At 41.1% G+C, this 20,425-nt stretch overlaps 1 protein-coding gene across 2 annotated transcripts in view; it reads right to left on the reverse strand.

Moving 5' to 3' along the window:
* Positions 1–11,723: 11,723 nt before the first annotated feature.
* Positions 11,724–20,425, reverse strand: part of SBNO1 (strawberry notch homolog 1) — a 72,226-nt gene continuing 63,524 nt past the window's right edge. For both annotated transcript variants that reach the window (XM_089662011.1, XM_089662010.1), the window contains 2 exons: positions 16,316–16,509; positions 11,724–13,166 (listed from right to left, as the gene is read on the reverse strand). In XM_089662011.1, the coding sequence (XP_089518137.1) occupies positions 13,024–13,166; positions 16,316–16,509 (337 nt within the window). In that variant the 3' untranslated portion in view covers positions 11,724–13,023. The remainder of the gene's footprint in view (positions 13,167–16,315; positions 16,510–20,425) is intronic.

The raw sequence follows: 20,425 nt of genomic DNA on the forward strand, positions 1-20,425 counted from the left end.
CAATTTCCCGCAGCCGTAGGGAAATAAGAAAGTATCTCTGATAATTAGCATCACAAAAACACTACAAATCAGTTAGTATGCAGTATGTGATCTCAGTACCAATACTCAAACAGTTACATTAATAATTATTCAGATAACCTTAATACACTCCTAACCACACAATAAAATGTTATAAATCTTAATAAGTTTTAAAATATAAAATAAAATTACGGTATTTTGACACAGTCTCACCACTCCCAGAATTTCGATTTTGAGGCCTCCCAGTGGGATGCAGCTGGGAAAAGAAAATGTTTCTGGTCAGTCAGGCACCAGAATTTAAATCAGCAGCAGCATCTCTGGCGAAAATCTTTTCTTTCAAAATGGCAGCTGGAAGTTCTCAGCAAGATGGCCGCAGGTAGCAGGAAGCAAGTGAGTATAGTGCAGTATATAGTAGTAGTAGAGTAGTTAAGAAGTTGTTTCAGAAGTAATAAGTGATCAAATAGTGATTTCAGAAGTCATTCTCAATTTGAGGTGTGTGGCATTTTTATACCATACAAGTCCTTTGTTATGAAGGACCTCCCAACGGGCTTGTTGATTGGACGGTTAAGCAGTTTGTGTACCTTTAGAAGTTCCTTACCTGTCCACCAGGGACAGTCAGGTATCACAAATGAACTGGTGATCTTAATGATGACTCACCCTTTGATATAAACAGTATGTCTTTATGGATAAAATATATGGGTCCTATTCAGGTATAAATTATTTCCCCACTAACTCTTGAATAAGGACCAAAGAAATATGTAAATATATTTGGTGTCTCATCTTCCTGACATGAGCTGTATTGGGATTGCTGATTTTCTTTGGAGATTTGTACTTTACCCAACTCACAAACCATCTTATATTTTATAACTTCATGATCTTTAGTTGAGTGGTATGCAGTACCCAACTTTGTTAAATAGATCTTGGTGTGTGGGTATATACCATTGATAATATTTCAGTTGATATACAGTTGTGGCCAAAATTATTCAACCCCCACTGAAATTGAGTGTTTTGGCCAGTTTGACATTGCTTTTGATCATTCAGTCATCTTGCTTACATTTACATTAAAGAGGCACTTGTAGGTCAGACAAATATAACATAACAGTTATAATGAAATAACCACAAATGTCTTTTCTGTGCTCACAGCATTATCAGTTTTATTCAACCCCCAAGTGACATTCAATCTTAGTACTTAGTACAGCATCCTTTTACAGTTATAACAGCTTTTAAACGTGAAGCATAGCTTGACACAAGTGTCTTGCAGCGATCTACGGGTATCTTCGCCCATTCTTCATGGGCAAAGGCCTCCAGTTCAGTCACATTCTTAGGCTTGCGCACTGCAACTGCTTTCTTTAAGTCCCACCAGAGGTTCTCAATCGGATTTAAGTCTGGTGACTGCGATGGCCACTCCAAAATGTTCCAGCCTTTCCTCTGCAACCATGCTCTAGTGGACTTGGAGGTATGCTTGGGATCATTGTCCTGTTGAAAGGTCCAACGTCTCCCAAGCCTCAGGTGTGTGACGGACTGCATCACGTTTCCATCCAATATCTCCTGGTACTGAAGAGAATTCATGGTACCTTGCACACGCTGAAGCTTCCCTGTACCTGCAGAAGCAAAACAGCCCCAAAGCATGATTGACCCTCCACCATGCTTCACAGTAGGCAAGGTGTTCTTTTCATCATAGGCCTTGTTCTTCCTCCTCCAAACATAGCGTTGATCCATGGGCCCAAACAGTTCTAATTTTGTTTCATCAGTCCACAGAACACTATCCCACAACTTTTGTGGTTTGTCCACATGGCTTTTGGCATACTGCAGTCGACTCTTCTTATTCTTTGGAGACAGCAAGGGGGTACGCCTGGGAGTTCTGGCACGGAGGCCTTCATTACGCAGTGTGCGTCTTATTGTCTGGGCTGAAACTTCTGTACCCACATCTGACAAATCTTTTCTCAGTTCCTCAGCAGTCACACGGGGACTTCTCTCCACTCTACGCTTCAGGTAGCGCACAGCAGTCGAAGTCAGCATCTTCTTTCTGCCACGACCAGGTAGCGTTTCAACAGTGCCCTTTGCCTTGAATTTGCGAATGATGCTTCCTAAGGTGTCTCTTGGTATGTTTAACATCTTTGCAATCTTCTTATAGCCATTGCCCTTCCCGTGAAGAGAAATCACCTCTTCTCTTGTCTTCCTGGACCATTCTCTTGCCTTCACCATGTTTGTAACCACACCAGTAAATGTCTAGAAGGAGCTGAGTATCACAGTCATTTTAAAGCTGCCTAATTGGTGCTTATTATGCTTGATTGCTGCTCGGTGACATCCACAGGTGTTTTCAATACCTGATGGAAAGCACCTGTATGAACCTCTGTTCTTCAGAGTGGTAGTCTTTAAGGGGTTGAATAATTGTGGCAATGAAGAAACCACATAAGAACCATTTACTACTGTATTACATAAACAATTGATGTCATTTTAGTTGCATTTGGGTAGTTACAACGTCCTTGTAGGATTTGATTCTGAATACAATTCCAAATGTACACTATAGTCCCTAAACCCCTTTACAGCATTGGGGGTTGAATAATTTTGGCCACAACTGTATGCCACACTTTTCTTTGTATCTTAAATGAACCAAGTCTTCCCTTATGAGCTGAGGGCAAAGTTCAAGGAGAGGTGACATAGGAAGCATCTAGTTACTAGCACTAATGTGCGATAATAAAGTACACATCCAGTTGGAGTTTAGTGAGATGTTTGACTCACTATAATTGGATTTCATTAAGACCTGCAAAGGAGGTATCTCCTGGCTTTCCATAGACAATGGTGCTTGTTTAGATAACACACATCTGCAAGGTCTTGTAATAAAGAGTAAATAAGGTTTTAGTCCCACCATTGTCAAATTATGGTACTTTATTTGAGCATCTGCAAAAACTCAAATAGTGGTGTTTAATCTTATTGTATTTTAAACAGGTCTCTTCCACTCATTGTTTATGGTAGCTTCCTGGAAGGTCACTTGCAGTTGATCAACTATTTAACTCATGACAGTCAGCTTTTAAGATTTTCTTTTGGGTAATATAATTTTTCTTAATAAATAGTCCAAAAATCACTACAGTGATGCTTTGGAATCTCCGTCACTGTCTCTAGACCATCAACTTGGAACTCCCAGCTGACCTACGAGCTCAACATTCAGCCCATTTACAGCCTATAGGTCCTGGAACCAGTGCAAATAACACATAGCCCAAAAGTGCAATGTGTCCGGACCCAGGGTCAAGGACTGCCTACACCTCAGGTCTTCAGATCCCAGGTGGACAGCTGAGCACTCCTTTTGAACTTGTTGACGGCTCTTTACACACCTTGCCTTGCCACTTCCCGTTACAGTTGCTTTGTATACTGTGCCCTGTCTGAGGACTGGGGGTACTGGTACTTTCTTCCTTTGCACTTGTGTGGGTAGCAACCAAGCACTTCCTGGGTGGTCCTTGGGATTGTACCACTCCCTGAGATACTATCAGTGCTGGGTCCATCACACCATGATTACTCAGTTCTTATCTAACATGTCTCCCCATGACACTACTCTGTATTTCCACGACCTGTTGATGTTAACTGCTTGCAGTGATCAATGCTTCCTTACACATGATTGGTGCACTGTTGCAATTGACCAAGCTTTATAATGCTTGCTACCAGAGAGACCTCTAACTTTTATTATGCTTCTGCCTTCCTGAAGATGCAATTGGGAACTCTGTTTTGCATCTCCCTATGTCCGTTTTGGGGACTAATTGTTGCACTAACCTGTTATGTTGTTGTGTTTTTTTTTCTATATACAGCATTGGGGTTCTTGCCCTTCCTACTCAAGCAAGGAACTTTAGCCACTATCGGACCAGACCAGTTTAATCCTTCTTGACATTTGGATTGCCATTTATTAGTCCCCTTCTCCGACTGGTTGGGGAGGTGGATACGTGTTAAGAATTTACTTAATTATGACTACAGTTCTTTTCTTTGTAGCTTGTTAGAGACCTCCAGTTTATTGCTGCTCTTATGAACCATGCAGGGTTGCTTCTACATTTTACTGCATTGGCTCTTCTTTAATGTTTACTTGCTCCTACGTGTTGCCTTGATGAAAAATCATGAAGGTCATGTTATTACTTGATGAGCTATGCACTGTTTTTGCATCTTGGGTTAAGGAAGTTGCCTCGGCACACCTACGTCTTCATTTACACACTTAAGGACTAAGGCAACCTCCTCGTTTATGGGGTTGTTGTAAGCAAATCCCTCTGCTCATGGAAACAGCTTTATTGATCCAATCTGTAACCGCCTAATCATCCGGGTTCCTGTTTGACTGTGCCTCCCTCCTCATCCATTCCCATATTCCTTCTCCCCTCCTCTTTTGCCCTTTCCCTCTGTGCAGTTATACAAGTGATACCACAGATTTACTAAGCCTGGTGATGGTGATCACATTATTTTATTTTGGGATCCTTTTAGTTCACTCTACTTCTTTTTCTGGGGGCCTCCCACACGTATGTTGCCAAGTTCCAGAACACGTGGGATTCTTTACAATACTGCTGCTCTGGTTTCTCTCTTGCTTCCTTCTTCATTTCTCTGCATTAATCTACCCTTTTCCTATAACTTGTTCCTCCGCTTATCTTTCCCCTAACCCAGAAGTCATTTGTCCCACTCTCAACAATAATATATATGCTTTACTTTTATGGCTTGTGATTGGCTGTTTTTGATTGTTCAGGGTCTAAATTCACCTCAGAAAAGAATAAAAGGTATTTAGATTAATTTGCTCCCACCTGATTGAATCTCTTGCAAGCAAGCCATATCTATTTGCTACCAGCAGATGTTCCATGTTGTAAGCAACCCACGGTTTTAATAGCCTTCCATAAGCCACTTAGGGCTGTTATTTATTTCTCCAAGGAGCTCTGACACTTCCTTCTATACATTTTACTCTCCAAATGAGAAACAAATAGCCTTTCTGATCTATTTAACCTGCTTCAATTCCATTAGAAGGAAAGAGAGCTGGTATGTAAATTGCTCCCACAGGTTACTTCTGCCTAGATGCAATTTATCTTTCTCTCTATTCAGAAGAGAAAGAAAATACATGGGCGGCTGCATAATGACTGATCACTGAGATAGCCAATCAGAGGCTATCACAGTGATCAGCTGAGCAGAAACTGGGAATCCAGGGTCTGGATTGTTAGTACGGGGATCTCAGAGGAAGCACACTGTGTGGCATAAAGGATAAAGACCCACTTCAGTGAGGCTGCATAAATGTGGCACCAAAGGGGTTAAAGTGGTTGTAAACACATATATCCAGTGAAGTGTGCTCTGACAGCTGATTGGAGGGAAGTGACACACCCCTCTACACACAGCCTATGATTGCCAGCCTCAGCTCCGATGCTGTGTGCTGAAAGTCTTTCCCCAGTCACCTTTTCTCCCGCACAGTCTGAGGGTGACGTCATCATGCACCAGAATGTCAGCTGATACTACAGCCGATTTGTTTGTACTATATAAGGCCAGTTTTTAACCTGCATTTATGTAAGTGCATTACTTATAACTATATATACTGTATCTGAACCTAGCCTCAGAGTGACAGCGATAACACCAAATTTAACACACCTGCTCCCCATTCACAGCTGAGACCTTGTAACACTAACGAGTCACGTGACTCCGGGGAGGGAAAATGGCTAATTGGTCCCAGTTTGGACATCTTCACTTAGGGGTGTACTCACTTTTGTTGCCAATGGTTTAGACATTAATGGCTGTGTGTTGAGTTATTTTGAGGGGACAGTAAATTTACACTGTTATACAAGCTGTACACTCACTACTTCACATTGTAGCAAAGTGTCATTTCTAAAGTGTTGTCACATGAAAAGAGAATAAAATATTTACAAAAATGTGAGGGGTGTACTCACTTCTGTGAGATACTGCACATACTCTATATTGCCAAAAGTATTTGGACATCCCTCCAAATAATTGGATTGAGATGTTCTAATCACCTCAGTGGCCACAGGTGTATAAAATCAAGCACCTAGGCATGCAGACTGCTTCCACATTTATGAAATACGTCGCTCTCAGGAGCTCAGTGAATTCAAGCGTGGTACCGTGATAGGTTGCCACCTGTGCAATAAGTCAATCCGTGACATTTCCTGGCTACGAAATATTCCACGGTCAACCGTTAGTGGTATTATAACAAAGTGGAAGCAATCGGGAACAGCAACAATTCAGCCATGAAGTGGTAGGCCACGTAAAATGACAGAGCGGGGTCAGTGCATGCTGAACCGCACAGTGCGCAGAAGTTGCCAACTGTCTGCAGAGTCAATAACTAAAGACCTCCAAACTTCTTGTGGCCTTCAGATTAGAACAACAGTGCATAGAAAGCTTCATGGAATGGGTTTCCATGGCCGAGCAGCTGCACCCAAGGCTTACATCATCAAATACAACGTAGCGCAGGGGTGGGAAACTGTGGCCCTCCAGCTGTTGGTGAACTACAAGTCCCATCATGCCTCTGCCTTTGGGAGTCATGCGTGTAACTGTCAGTTTTGCAATACCTCATGGGACTTTTACTTCTACAACAGCTGGAGGGCCATGGTTGCCCACCCTTGCAGTAGCGTAAAAGGCAGACAGGCCCACAAACAAAGAACAACTAAAGACAGCTGCAGTTAGAGCCTGGCAAAGCATCAGAAAGGAGGAAACCCAGTCTTTAGTAATGCCCATGGGTTCCAGACTTCAGGCAGTCATTGCCAGTAAAGGATTCTCAACAAATTATTACAAATGAACATTTTATTTATGATTATATTCAATTGTATAAATTACTTTTGGTCCCTTGAAAAAGGGGGGATGGCTACTCTTAAGAGCTGTAATTCCTAAACCTTTCCTCCAATTTGGATGTACATACCCTCAAATTAAATCTGAGAGTGTGCTTTTTGAGCCCATAACCATTTTATAACTATAGCTTGAATATGTTTTGGTAAATACCTGAAAAAAATCTAAAATTGTGCCTGTGTCCAAATATACAGTATATGGACCTAATTGTATACCTATAGACAACCTTCGTCAGAAACGCGTGTTTAATCACTCATCTTTGTGGACACAAAGCAATCAATTGCGAATGGAAATCAATGACACTCAAATGAAGAACCAACAGCAAACATGATAAATTCCTGCAGAGTTGACAACCCTGGTTTGACCGCTGTGACGGTAGTCACTTTGGGTGGGGGGCCCATGGAACCCAGCTCACTTTGGAGAGGTGGGGAGACCCCTGTTTCAGCTCCCCATATCCCTCTTATGTGTAAATCACACTGTGCCCGTTAAGGGTACAGGGTGATCTGTCCTAATATTGTGTGGGGGCTGTTGATTGTGTCTGGTTTGGGAGCAACCACATCACATTAAACAAACACATATCCCATAATATTTGCATCCCATTGTTCTATTATGCATTAGCTTAGTGGTGGGGAAGGGAGTGTCTCCAGCAGCCCTCGCCCTTATGGGACTGCCTGCTGGTGTGAAGTTTGAATACCTGTGTCTCTTGTTACTACATGTAGATTGCCTCCACCCTGTGTCATTATGCAGGGAGGGGGTTTTCTCCCCTGAGTGTATATACAGTTGTGTTCAAAATAATAGTGTGTTGAAAAAAGTGAATAAAGCTCAAAATCCTTCCAAGAGCTTTTATTTCCATACACACAAATGCATTGGGAACACTACACGTTATATTCCAAATCAAAACATGAAGAAAAATATATCACGTGTTCCTCTAAAAAAAAAAATTGAAGAAACGTGATTAGACTGTTCAAAAAAATAGCAGTGTTTGTATTCTTCTTTACAAACTCAAACATTCACTATATAAACTGAAAAATGTTTGAAGATTTTGCGTTCCTTTGAATCACTTAATGAATATTTTGTTGTATAAGCACTGTTTCTGAGAACTGCTGTACATCTGTGTTGCATGGAGTCAACCAACTTCTGGCACCTGTGAACAGGTATTCCAGCCCAGGATGATTGGACTACATTCCACAGTTCTTCTCTATTTCTTGGTTTTGCCTCAGAAACTGCATTTTTGATGTCACCCCACAAGTTTTCTATTGGATTAAGATCCGGGGATTGGGCTGGCCACTCCATAACATCAATCTTGTTGGTCTGGAACCAAGATGTTGCACGTTTACTGGTGTGTTTGGGGTCGTTGTCTTGTTGGAACACCCATTTCAAGGGCATTTCCTCTTCAGCATAAGGCAGCATGACCTCTTCAAGTATTCTGATGTATTCAAACTGATCCATGATCCCTGGTATGCGATAAATAGGCCCAACACCGTAGTATGAGAAACATCCCCATATCATAATGCTTGCGCAACCATGCTTCACTGTCTTCACAGTGTACTGTGGCTTGAATTCAGTGTTTGGGGGTTGTCTGACAAACTGTCTCCGGCCACTAGACCCAAAAAGAACAATCTTACTTTCATCAGTCCACAAAATGTTGCGCCATTTCTCTTTAGGCCAGTCAGTGTGCTCTTTGGCAAATTGTAACCTCTTCAGCACGTCTTTTTTTCAACAGTGGGACTTTGCGGGGGCTTCTTGCAGATAGCTTGGCTTTACATAGGCGTCTTCTAATTGTAACAGTACTCACAAGGAACTTTAGACCTTCTTTGATCTTCCTGGAGCTGATTGTTGGCTGAGTCCTTGCCATTTTGGCTATTCTTCTATCCATTCGAATGGTAGTTTTTCGCTTTCTTCCACGTCTTTCAGGTTTTGGTTGCCATTTTAAAGCATTTGCGATCATTTTAGCGGAGCAGCCTATCATTTTCTGCACTTCTTTATATGTTTTCCCCTCTCCAATCAACTTTTTAATCAAGGTACGCTGTTCTTCTGAACAATGTCTGGAACGACCCATTTTCCTCAGAATTTCAGAGAGAAATGCACTGTAACCAGCATGTACAACATTTGCTGCCTTCCTTCCTTCCTTAAAGGGCAATAATTGCCACCTGTTTTTCAAAGAATGAATGACCTCACTAATAGAACTCCACACTGCTATTATTTTGAACATGCCCCTTTCAATTAGTGATTCAATTACAAAGAATCAGCAGCATGCATGTCATGACTGTTGGATTTCTATTACTCTACTACACCTGCTAGTAAATTTGCCATGTAGAAATATCATGTCTACCAAAAACAGTGATTGATCCGGTTAGTGATGTCTGACTGCTATTATTTTGAACACAACTGTATCTTGTATCTGTGTTCAAATAAACTAGTCTATCTCCTTGTTTACTTCAAGACTGCTGTCGTCTAGTCTTGTATGGTTGGCTGTGGTGTCTGTTGTCGGTGTTCGGACAGGGAAGCTGTATTGTAACAGAAGTACTCAAGCGCAGTCTGGGTCGGTTCCGTTACAACCGCTTTCCAACTTCTAAGTCAACCGCACGCCTACTGGAGTTGTAGGCTTGAGCTGCTGTATTTGATGACTATTGGCCTCTGGGGTACTTATCCTTTTCTCCCCTACATTCTCTCCCATGCTCCTTATTGCTTTTGCCCCCTTTTTCTTCTAATTTTTGTCTCTTTCAGTCTACCACACACTCTTTCAGGAAATGGACAGTGACACCGATCTCTCCCCCACCCATTGTACTACCTTTGCAATCTTGGTCACTGCTGCCCAGACTATGTTTTTCTGACATCACTTCGTACACTTCACCAGAATGTGTCTTGAGACATCATAACCACTGACAGAAAGCATGTTATACAGTATATAGTGGAACAGGCCAGCTATTATGGGTCCTCTGTAGGTTTTGGAAAGTACTTTACTTTTCTCATTTTTTGGTATGTACCATGTTTTTAACACCTAGATATTATGTTTAAAACCTCTGTCAACTTTCAAAATACCAATAAAATTAATGTGAAAGAAAATCATGACACTGCTGCTGGTTTCTCATTCTGTAAGTCATTTTTCCGGTTTGTCATGCAGAAGCTAGCTGGCAACAGAAGGGGGTATTTTCCTCAAACTCAGAGCCAGCAGATACTCATAACAGAGTTGGAGGAACTGTTAATGGACTAGTAAGCCGATTGCAGCATTTGTAGTCCATTGAATCCTACAAGTCTGTCTGCTGCGGTGACCAGATGGGACCAGTAGTTTGTTCATTCACAGTTCTCTGTGAATGAATGACATGGCTATGCAGGTGTAGCCCCATATAGCCACTCCAATTTTAAGTGTGACAGAAGCCCAGTTGTGCACAATCCTTGCACGTTGTCACAGGAGGGAGCTCGGGGGGTGGGAAGCAAAAGCAGGTGCTTAGGGACATGTTACACCCTAGATAAGGCTGTAACATGTTCCAAAAGGCAAACAGCCTTTAACCTCCCTAGCGATCTGATTATGTCAATATTTCGGTGCTAAAAGCGGTACTTTTTTGCATGGAAATATGTAGTTTTTTTATTGTAGGCATGTAATTTTTAGGAATAACTCACTGAAATCTGTCTGAACAAGAGTCTAGTAAACATCCCAGGTATGATAAAATTTTAAACACAAAATCATAAGTTATAATAATCATAAAAAATATAATAAAATGTAATTCAATAATGTAATCAAATCAAAAACTGAAATTTGAAATAGAGCGCCAAGTTCACACATCACTGAGCTCAGTCGCAAAATCGTTTTCAGTGTCTGACGACGAATTTCCCCACGAATCATCACTCAATTTTGCAAGTGGTTCTAATTTACTATCGCTGTTCTCTAGCTGGTCTAAAACCGCTTTTGATCTAAAGGGACGCTTTTTGGATGCCATGGACATTTCTCAGTTTCCAGGCAGAAAGAATAGTAAATATGCAGGCAGGGCACAGGACAAAATGTATGTGAAATGGTTTGATACAGTAATGTTTTACTATGTGATTTTAGTGTATTGAGTGAATGGCACTTAAAAGTTTTGAATTTCCCACCGGTTCCATCCCCCTTACGTCCCAACGCTCGCAGGGACTGGAACCCGGCATCGGCCGGAGAAGATGTCCAGGGCTGCTGTAGGGGGGGCATTGCTGAACCGAAGGACAAGGTAAGTGCAAGAGGGATCCCGGAGCAATGCCGCAGGGTAATCCCGAGTGTAGCTCGGGGTTACCGCTTTTGGTACTGAAAGTTTACCCCGAGCTACACTTGGGAACACTGCCAGGGAGGTTAAGGTCTAGGAAAAAACTGTCTTGACCTGTAAAATCTTCCCTCCTACATAGGGCCATTTGTTTGCCAAGAGGTGTTTTTTTTTTTTCTATTAGTTAAACGGCTACCATTTTTTCCTGGTGTGAACTACATAATTCGTATGTAGTAGCAGTCATTCATACATAATTTGAGCGCTGTGCTGTCTAGCCATTAAAGGTTAATAGCAAACATCTTCCTGTACCTGTTCTTAGGCAGGTCACAACTGTTTTATAGTTGCACATTAAAGTTGAATATGTGCTTTCAGAGTGTAAATTTAGTGTTTTGTGTAATAAACACAATTTTCGCCAGTATTTGTCCCTTTTCTTTAATCTCTAGTTTACATTCTCAAGTCCCCATTTTCAGAATTTCAGATGTTGTACCTACATACATAATATGCCAATTATTACCTGTCAGTATATACAATTGTGCTCTTATTTCTACTGGAAAAAAAAAAATCTGCAGCTAACCTAAAGCGTTTCACCTGTTTTAATACTTGACTAATTTCTACTATATTTACAGTGTAGAAACTGAAATTTATCCATGACAAAAAAATAGACTCAAATAACAAAGGTTTAGAGCATGTTAGTACAATGAGTTTTATTTGTTCCTTCCAAGGTTTCAACACCTTGAAGGGTTCTTTTTTTTCCCTAAGCAGGTTTATACAGTCTGAAAACGTTCAATAGTGCAACCTGTGCAAGCAAGAAATGACAAACATTGTCCTTTTCACATCCTTATAAACAAGTACTATTGGAGGTGAAAGGAAAAAACCTTACCCATATTATCGATAGCTATTCACATTTGTACATTAACATTTTAAACAGCTCAAGAAACTCTACAATGTCTTACAACATAGTAAATTGTATTCAAGTTACAGAGAAGGCAAAAACCACACACAGCAGGGAGCCTTGAGTGAACTACAGAACATTGTACAACTCAAGAGGTGTCTTTGTTTACTAGTCAAATGTCTATTAAATTACAAGAAGCAATGAAAAATCTGGAATTGTATTGTTCCCCTTTGTCATGACTGGGAAAAAAAAAAAACAAATGTAAAAAAAAGGCACAAGCCCTTTTCTGCAGCACATTAGAAAATGTCATTTTTACACTTAAAATATTACGTCACAAATTTTAAGAGCAAATGTGTTGAAAGAATCTTACACAGAAAAAAAAAAAAAAAATCAACTTAAATATTTAAAATACTATGTAAAAATAAAATTATATAACTGGAGCGGAGGAACTGATCGTTCCCTGTAGACTTGAACTTTCCAAGTCCTTTTAGTCATGCTTTCGGAGACATGCGCTGCATTAACCAATATGGGGAAGAACACAAATATACCCTTTTTAAATACAGTGCATTTATGAAAGCATGCATCCTTATTACACGAGTGAGGAAAACCTTATATATACATATATTGGTATATGCATCATACCGCTAATGTACATGCATGAAGGGAAAACTCCCCTTTGTAAAATGATTACCAAGACCCTGAGCACTGTATGGGAAATAACTGAACAGAAAACAATGAGGTACAGCATTCAAGAAAAAAAAAAACAAAAAACAAAAAACAAAAAAAACAAAAAAAAACACCCTTGGATCCATAAAAAGGACCAAACGAAAAAAATAAAACGCTTATGGACTATAAATACAGACGGAAAGCAGCAAAAGAAAAGAAAACCAAAACAGATGTATGTGCCACTTTAAAGGAACTTGCAGATTGCCACAAAGACTTAGAAAGTCCAGGTGTCCAGCAAAACAGAGCGTCTGTCTATGCACGAGTAGACTTAACTTCTTTGGAATCTGGCCCTGATTTGTGTGCACTGTCAGCATTTCCAGTTCCTCTGTATTATGTCAGAGTCTCTACTGGGGATATTTCCTACAGGGTGCTGAAATTACTGATACTCTGAGGATGAAGCTGTTGCCACATCTGCTGCTGCTGTACTGCAATCTGCTGAGATTGGTCTGAAGTGGATAGCAATGTTACTAGTGATGAGACACAATTTGCTGGGATGATTAAACCTGTCAGGGAAAGAAAACAAAAAACAAAAAAAAAAAAAAACAGATTAGTATACAAACATCTCTGATCAGTCTGTTTTCATCAGTGGAATATATTTCATAAGCCCCATGTAGGAGACATGCAGGCAGGAGGAGAATCTCTCATACTTCAGTGTAGTAATGGATACACCTATTTCACCTCTGAAGACACTGGACTGGAAAACATACCAAGTTTCTATGTGCAACAGCAGATTTGTGATTTCATCATAAACCTAATAATGTGGTCTAAGGACCGAACACTAACTCCAGCTGAGAGCTGCAAAAAGTTGAAGACAATTAACATGCTGCTTAGCAGAATGTCAAACATTAAACCCCAGTTCACACTATAGCTTGCATATGAATCGCACCTTTTTTTAGCCACACTGGAGAACCCAACCCCATGGTAATTTTGTACCATGCAACCCAGGGCAGGCAAACTGCGTTTGCAACCTGTGCTTGGGGTGTCATTAACTTTGAACTGAAATCTACAGCAGATCGCAAAACAGTGAGACAGCAATGCGGTGCAGGAAATGCAAAGGGATTGTGGCGTTTCACGCACCGCATGTATGAACCTAGGCTTAAGCTGGTATCTAATGTGCGATTATACTTTCCTTTAAATATTTAGCTTTCTTTTATGTCATAGCTATTCATTGACCATCATTTCGCCAACATGATGCAGTGCAGACAACTGACACTGCAGAGAAAGCACAAGATTGTAAGTGAATCCTGCACTCAAAGATGGTGCAGAATTGAAAAATACAATTTATCTTCTGCTGTTTCATCTCTTCTCTGGCCTCTGCCAGAGCCAGTTATCACTGCCAAGCAAAAGGAACACAGTTTGAAGTAACCAGCAAAGTCAAGGGAAGAAGCTGTACACCCCCACACCTTCTGATAGAACAGTGCCAAGGGATGCACTAGAAATAGGAGAATGAGCTATATTTTATCTCAAATTATCACCATACTGTTTGCAATGTATTCTGCAAAGGTAACAGTGTGTAGCAGCAAGAGTTAAAAGGCCCAATTATATTTAGTGAGAAAAGATGAGAACAAGTGTCCCTGTGTCTATTGATGGGCACAAACTTGGACAGATAGTTTACATACTTTGAATGAAGGAAAAGGCTGCCACTGCAAGTCTTCATTCTGCAATTTTATTTTTCCTTGTCTTTATTTTACAAACCATTTGTTAACTAATGGCATACAGTGGGACTCCAAAAAGCCTAACCAAATTAGCTGCCCTATTAGTATGTTGTTGGTGTCAAACCGCTGAAAATCTCTGTGGATTCTAGGGTCTGCCAAAGATTGGCTAACCCAAACAGAACTACTCAATACAACTCATAAGTTTCCAGAAATGCAGAACACTAAACCCAACATGCATCTTCACACACATAGCTTAAGCATGCACAAATTTTTACAAATCCTAGTCATGGCAGTGATCAGGACATTGCATGGTGTATGGGGGTGTTTTGTGTGCACTGGGACAGGTGACAGGGCCTCCTTATATTTAACAGATATTTTGGGGCAGTGATCAGAGACACTAGGGTGGCTCACACTGCACGATCACTTCTCTCTGCTCTCAGTGTGCTCAAAACAATCTTTACTTTAAGTGTCATTGTTTACGATGCAAGTACTGTGATTGGTCACAGCAGTAACATGGTAAAACACCATGTGATTGCCCAAAGACAGAGGTAATGTGATCTGTTGTATACAGGCGACCCACCGATCACCGGGGTGCACGCTCTGTGAGCCGCGCATGAGCCACTGATGCAGGCTGACATACAAGAACGTTAGCCCACATGGGCGCTAATTCCTGTCCGCCATCTATGTAGAATGGGTGGACGGAAAGAGGTTAAGGAAGCACTGGCCAAATTTGCCTGAAAATTACCTGCTAACCACCCCTAGTTTCTGTCCATAATTAGTCCGACCTCACCTGAACAGACCATCCTTGTATGTCTCAACTTTGTTACCAACGAATAGGGAAAAGCACAGTTGAGATGTAAATCCTAGGTACTGAATTCTTAACCGCTTCCTGACCGCCCTATAGCAGAAATACTGCTACAGGGCGGCACAGGTGTGCAAAATCACATATACAGTGTGATTACAGTGAAGCACACGGATACCGCCCCCTAGTAAAACACTCCCTGCACACAGTTAACCCTTTGATTACCCCTCATGTTAACCCATTCCTGCCCAGTGCCATTAGTACAGTGTCACTGCTTGTTTTTTTTTTTTTTTTGAGCACTGATCACTGTATTGGTGTCACTGGGGATGTCAGTGACACCAAGTCAGTTCCCCCACCGCAGTTCTGCTATAAGTCGCTGACCGCCGCCATAACTAGTACTTTTTTTTTATTTTAAATCCCAGTATCCCATTTGTAAACGCTATAACTTTCATGTAAACCAATTAATTTACATGTATTGGGATTTTTTTTTTTTTTTTTTTTTTATTAGGAAAGACATGTAGCAGAATACATTTTGGTCTAAATTTATGACTAAATCTGATTTTTTTTTTTTTTTTTAAATTTTTTACTGGACATGTTTAATAGCAGAAAGTCAAAAATATAGTTCTCAAAATTAGTTTTTTTTTTTTTTTTTAAACGCAAAAAATAAAAACTGCACAGGCGATTAAATACCAAAAGAGAGCTCAATTCGTGGGGGGGGGGGGGGGCGGGTGAAGAGGACAAATTTCATTTGGGTGCAGCGTTGCATGACCGCGCAATTGTCAGTTACACAGCACCGTAACGCAAAAAATGGCCTTGTCAGGAAGGGGGGGGGGGGGGGGGTAAATCCTCAGCAGGGCAAGTGGTTAAACAAAGCAAAAACATAGGCTGCCGTGTAAAAAGTAATTATAAAGCTAGATACGAGTAAATCACAAAGAAGCAACGTTGTGGTAATGGCAAATTTAAGCTTGAAACAATGCAGACCCACTGGTAAAGAAATAAGTTCATATTCTGGATGATTTCCAAATCTAATTACACTTTTTTGCTCATATTCATTTCAGTTCCACACCTACCTGAGAACTGTACTTTTATTTTATATATAGCACACTTTGGTCACATCTAAACTACATTCACATGGACACTAGAAAAGGGGACGGTTTGTATTTGACCCCACCATGCTCCACTCCAAATCACTTACCAACAATTCTTTGTCCATCTTCAGCTCGTAATCTTACGATTTGCATTTTTACATTGGTGCCACTGACTGAGGCAAGAACTCCTTCCACTTTAGTCCACACACTTAGGACAGATCCACAGAGAACGTAATACGTCCGGCAGCGAAGACCAATTTCACACACCAGTCCCAGGCTTGCTTTCTTGCAGTTGCCTCTCCTAGAGAGAATGTCACAAGGATTACATTTTAAGCATCTGCTTAAAGACGTTTATACATTTAATGTGCCCCAGATATTAGATGGTTGTGGCTTGATCCAGCCAGTCGAGGCACAGCCAGCAAGAACATTAAGAGAACAGTTTTCAAATATGTCAATCACCAAAATAGGGGGTCAACAATCCAGTGATGTTGTGTGTCCACCGGTAAAAGATCAGATATTTTTTTCTTTTTAAGTATGTGGGAAAAGGAATGTCTCCAAGTTCACATTGCCTTTTACATCAATGCTGCAGGAACCGATCCCTATTCAGTAATATCCTCAAAACCAGCATCATAATTTTAATAAATATGTTTGAGAGCATCTCTTTATGCTTTTAGCCATTTGAGGCTAACATAATAGGTTACAGTAAAAACATTTACAGAGGCTTTTTTCAATTCCCTATGGGATGGGGAGCCTTTGGAATCCTCACTGGATACAGTATATATTACAGTTGTTCCCAAGCCAGCTAAGGACCCTGGGGAATTTAGTAACCATAGACCCATATCATTGATCAATAATGATTTGAAACTTTTGCTAAACTCCTGGCCAATTGTATATCTTCATTTATAAATTCTTATATACACAAGGATCAGGTAGGATTTATACCAGGGAGACAGGGCCCGGACCAGATCCGTAGAGCAATCGATGTAGTGTCTCCTGCGTTCCCAATGGGATGGAGGACCCCCTCAAGAAGGACTTATACTTTCCATAGCTCTACAGAAGGCTTTTGATATAGTGTCTTGGCCCTACCTTTACTAGATCTTGGGAAGTTTGGGGGGGGTTTTTTTTTTTTTTGGAGTATACCTCATGCCGTTTATCTTGCTAGCGAAGGTCTATTTGCAAGGTCAGTACTCCCATTCAATCCAGATTGCTTGGGGTACTCTGCAACTCTGTCCCGTCTCCCCTGATCTTTTTTATAGCAATTGAGACCCTGGCAGGGGCAATTCGGACTGACCCCGACATATGAGGTGTACGCTGCAGTCAGCAGGAACATAAATGCGCGCTGTCTGCAGATAACCTTTTGGGGTTCCTGACCATTCCCATTGACCTCTACGCCTAAACTAGTTTGCTTACTACGGGACTTTGGGAAGGTGTTGGGACTGGAAGTAAATATGACCGAGTTGTTAGCTCTGAATGTCTCTGTTCCAGCCAGATTGATTGCACACATACAGGATTCCTTTTTTTTTGTCTGGAGTGACACCCATAGTCTGTATTTAGGGGTGCAGCTCACTGACTGTGGAATCCCTTTCTAAATTAAATTATCCACCACTTTTATGTAAGCTTGAGGCAGATCTACAGCAGTGGTCAGCACACAATCTTTCCTAGCTGCACTCAGTCAAGATGACCTTACTTCCAATGCTCCTCCATTACTTTAGGTCTCTCCCCATTCCTGTCTCACGATTGGTGTTAGCGAAATTCCAATCCTCAGCGATTAGGTATGTTTATGTATGTTTGGGGCAATAAGGGCCACAGATTTGCTAAAAAGATCCTCTTCTGCCCCAAGACAAGGGGTGGGTTGGGTCTGCTGGATTTCAATCGATAAAATCAGGTGGCACAATTCAAAACTCTAGGCGGTTTATTCGAGACGCTCTAAACCGGACTGGATTTATATGGAGAGGATGGCGGTCACCGGTTATATGCTGGACTCTACTTTGGTGTTACCCCACCAGGAACTGCCTGCCTATGTTACATTATGGGATAGGCGCCGAGATAACTCTGCATTAGTTTCCGCTCTATCCACTGGCCCATATTTTCAATAATCCTAAATTCCAACCAGGGATGGATCTTAAAAGGCATTTAAAATGGCAGCTTGACAAGGGGCTTTATAGGATTGGGCAGTTTTTTTACCCACAAAGGGCCATTTAAGCTACGTCACCGTGTTGAGGTTTTTGAAATGCCCCAGAAATCTCACAATTTTTGCATTCCCTTGTGCCTGATAGGCAGGACCAATATAGGGTTACTTCATATAAAAAGTGGTGCACACAGGACTTGGGCCAAAGAGGGGATATTTCTTTCGTATATGGACTGCTACTGGGTTCGCCTTCTAAGTTTTCTTTTATGTCGGACTGGGAGAAAAATCTTGGGGAAGAGATAGAGGTTGAAGAATGGCATAAGTGCTTCGTCAGATCCTACTCTGGCATTATGAATGTAACCTTGATAGAAGCCAATGTGAAAATACTTAAACGATGGTACCTGGTTCCCATGCGTTTAGATAAAATTTATCCATCTGCTTCTCCTCTGTTTTAGAAGATGTGGCATGAGTGGATCCATGTGTCATATGTGGTGGGAATGTACATGGCTCCACGGCTTTTGGAATTGTATCTTTGTTCTGTTGCATAGTTATGGGGTGCCCATTCCTCAGACCCCTTTTGTTGCTTTACTTAACGCATCAGTGGAGGATGTTCCTCGACATTTGCAACACCTGATTTTCTATGTTTTATTAGGTGCAAAGATGACCATTGCTAAGGCCTTAGAAGCAATCCTCTGTCTGTGACCCAGGTGAAGAAGAAAATCACCTGGATTATGATACAGGAGAGCGCTATCAGTGTGCTCCATGATAAAGTGGCTAGATCTGAACAAATGTGGGAACCCTGTGCTAAATATATGAATGTTGCATTGTGATTTGCTCTACTCGGGAGAGGGGGGGTGGACGCCTCCTTGACATCCCTTTCCAGACCAGTCTGACTCCTTTTCTTCTTTCCTCTCTGGTATTCTGTTACCAGCTTCTGGTGTTAAGGAGGGTATCGCAGGAAGCTGTTTGGGGTGACTAGCGCTTGCTTGTTTTTTTTGGGGTTTCTGGGATGTTTAACAATACCCTCCCTATTTCTATATGTGTTTGGGTATACATGGAGTCTATTTAACGCTTGACACTATGAGACTTTGAGCACTCATGCGTGTTTGTTATCATTCCTTCTCTTGTACTAGGCTGATTTGACACTGATGGTTGTGTTATGTTGAAATGTCAATAAAAGTTTATTGAAAGTAAACATTTACAGAGCTAAATCAAATCTTCCATACAAAAGAATAGATCGCAAATTTCAGTGTTTTTTTTTTCAGATTTTAGTTTGCTCATCAGCTATCAAAAAGGATAAGTCCACCTTTTAACAAAATATATTTTTGCAGGAAAAAATGGCCATTTGCTGTTTTTTGTTTTAGGAGCATGGAAAGCATTGCACCAGTGACCATCAGGGGTACAGGGGCTGGCCCAACAGTAACACGTTACACCCTGAATATGGGTGTAACATATAACATGTTAAGAAAGGTGAACTTAGTTTTTAACCTGGGTCCAGTTTTTTTTCCCATTCAACCCAGGGAGCTGGAAAAAGAAAAAAAACAATAGGATTGCCAACACAAATCAATGTTAGTGCGACAATCTCCCCCCCTGTGCTATTGTGTTCTAACAGGGGAACTGTTGTGGAATTACAAATCTGACACATGTAGTTCCACACCAGCTGGAAGGACGCAGTTTGACCACCCTTAGAGAGAAGTTTGGCCAAGCATGTACAGAAAGAAATACTGTATGACCAAAAGAGGGAGGCTCAACCCTTCCATTTCATAGAAAATGAGATTACAAGATGAGATGAAGAAATGGATACCTACTCAGGCAAAACTTGCAACTAGAGAGGGAGTCCTCACCGTAAAAGATGCAGATGAATATACAGAAGAACTCTAAACCGGTAGACCCCAAGAATTCATGCCCTTCAGTATTGCAGAGGACACTTGAACCTAAAACCCTTGTAAGGTTGTCTTCAGATTACAGAGGAAGGTCCCTTTTAGGGATACCCAATAAACACCCCTAAAACCACTAGGAGAGTACAGGTTGGGTTCACCAATGGCAGCTGGGCATGTCTTTGGAAAGATATGTTGCTCCACTCAGCAGT

This window comes from Staurois parvus, unplaced genomic scaffold (genome assembly GCF_062004578.1).
Source record: "Staurois parvus isolate SC_StPar_1 unplaced genomic scaffold, SC_StPar_1.0 ptg001418l, whole genome shotgun sequence".
Classification (NCBI taxonomy): Eukaryota; Metazoa; Chordata; class Amphibia; order Anura; family Ranidae; genus Staurois; species Staurois parvus.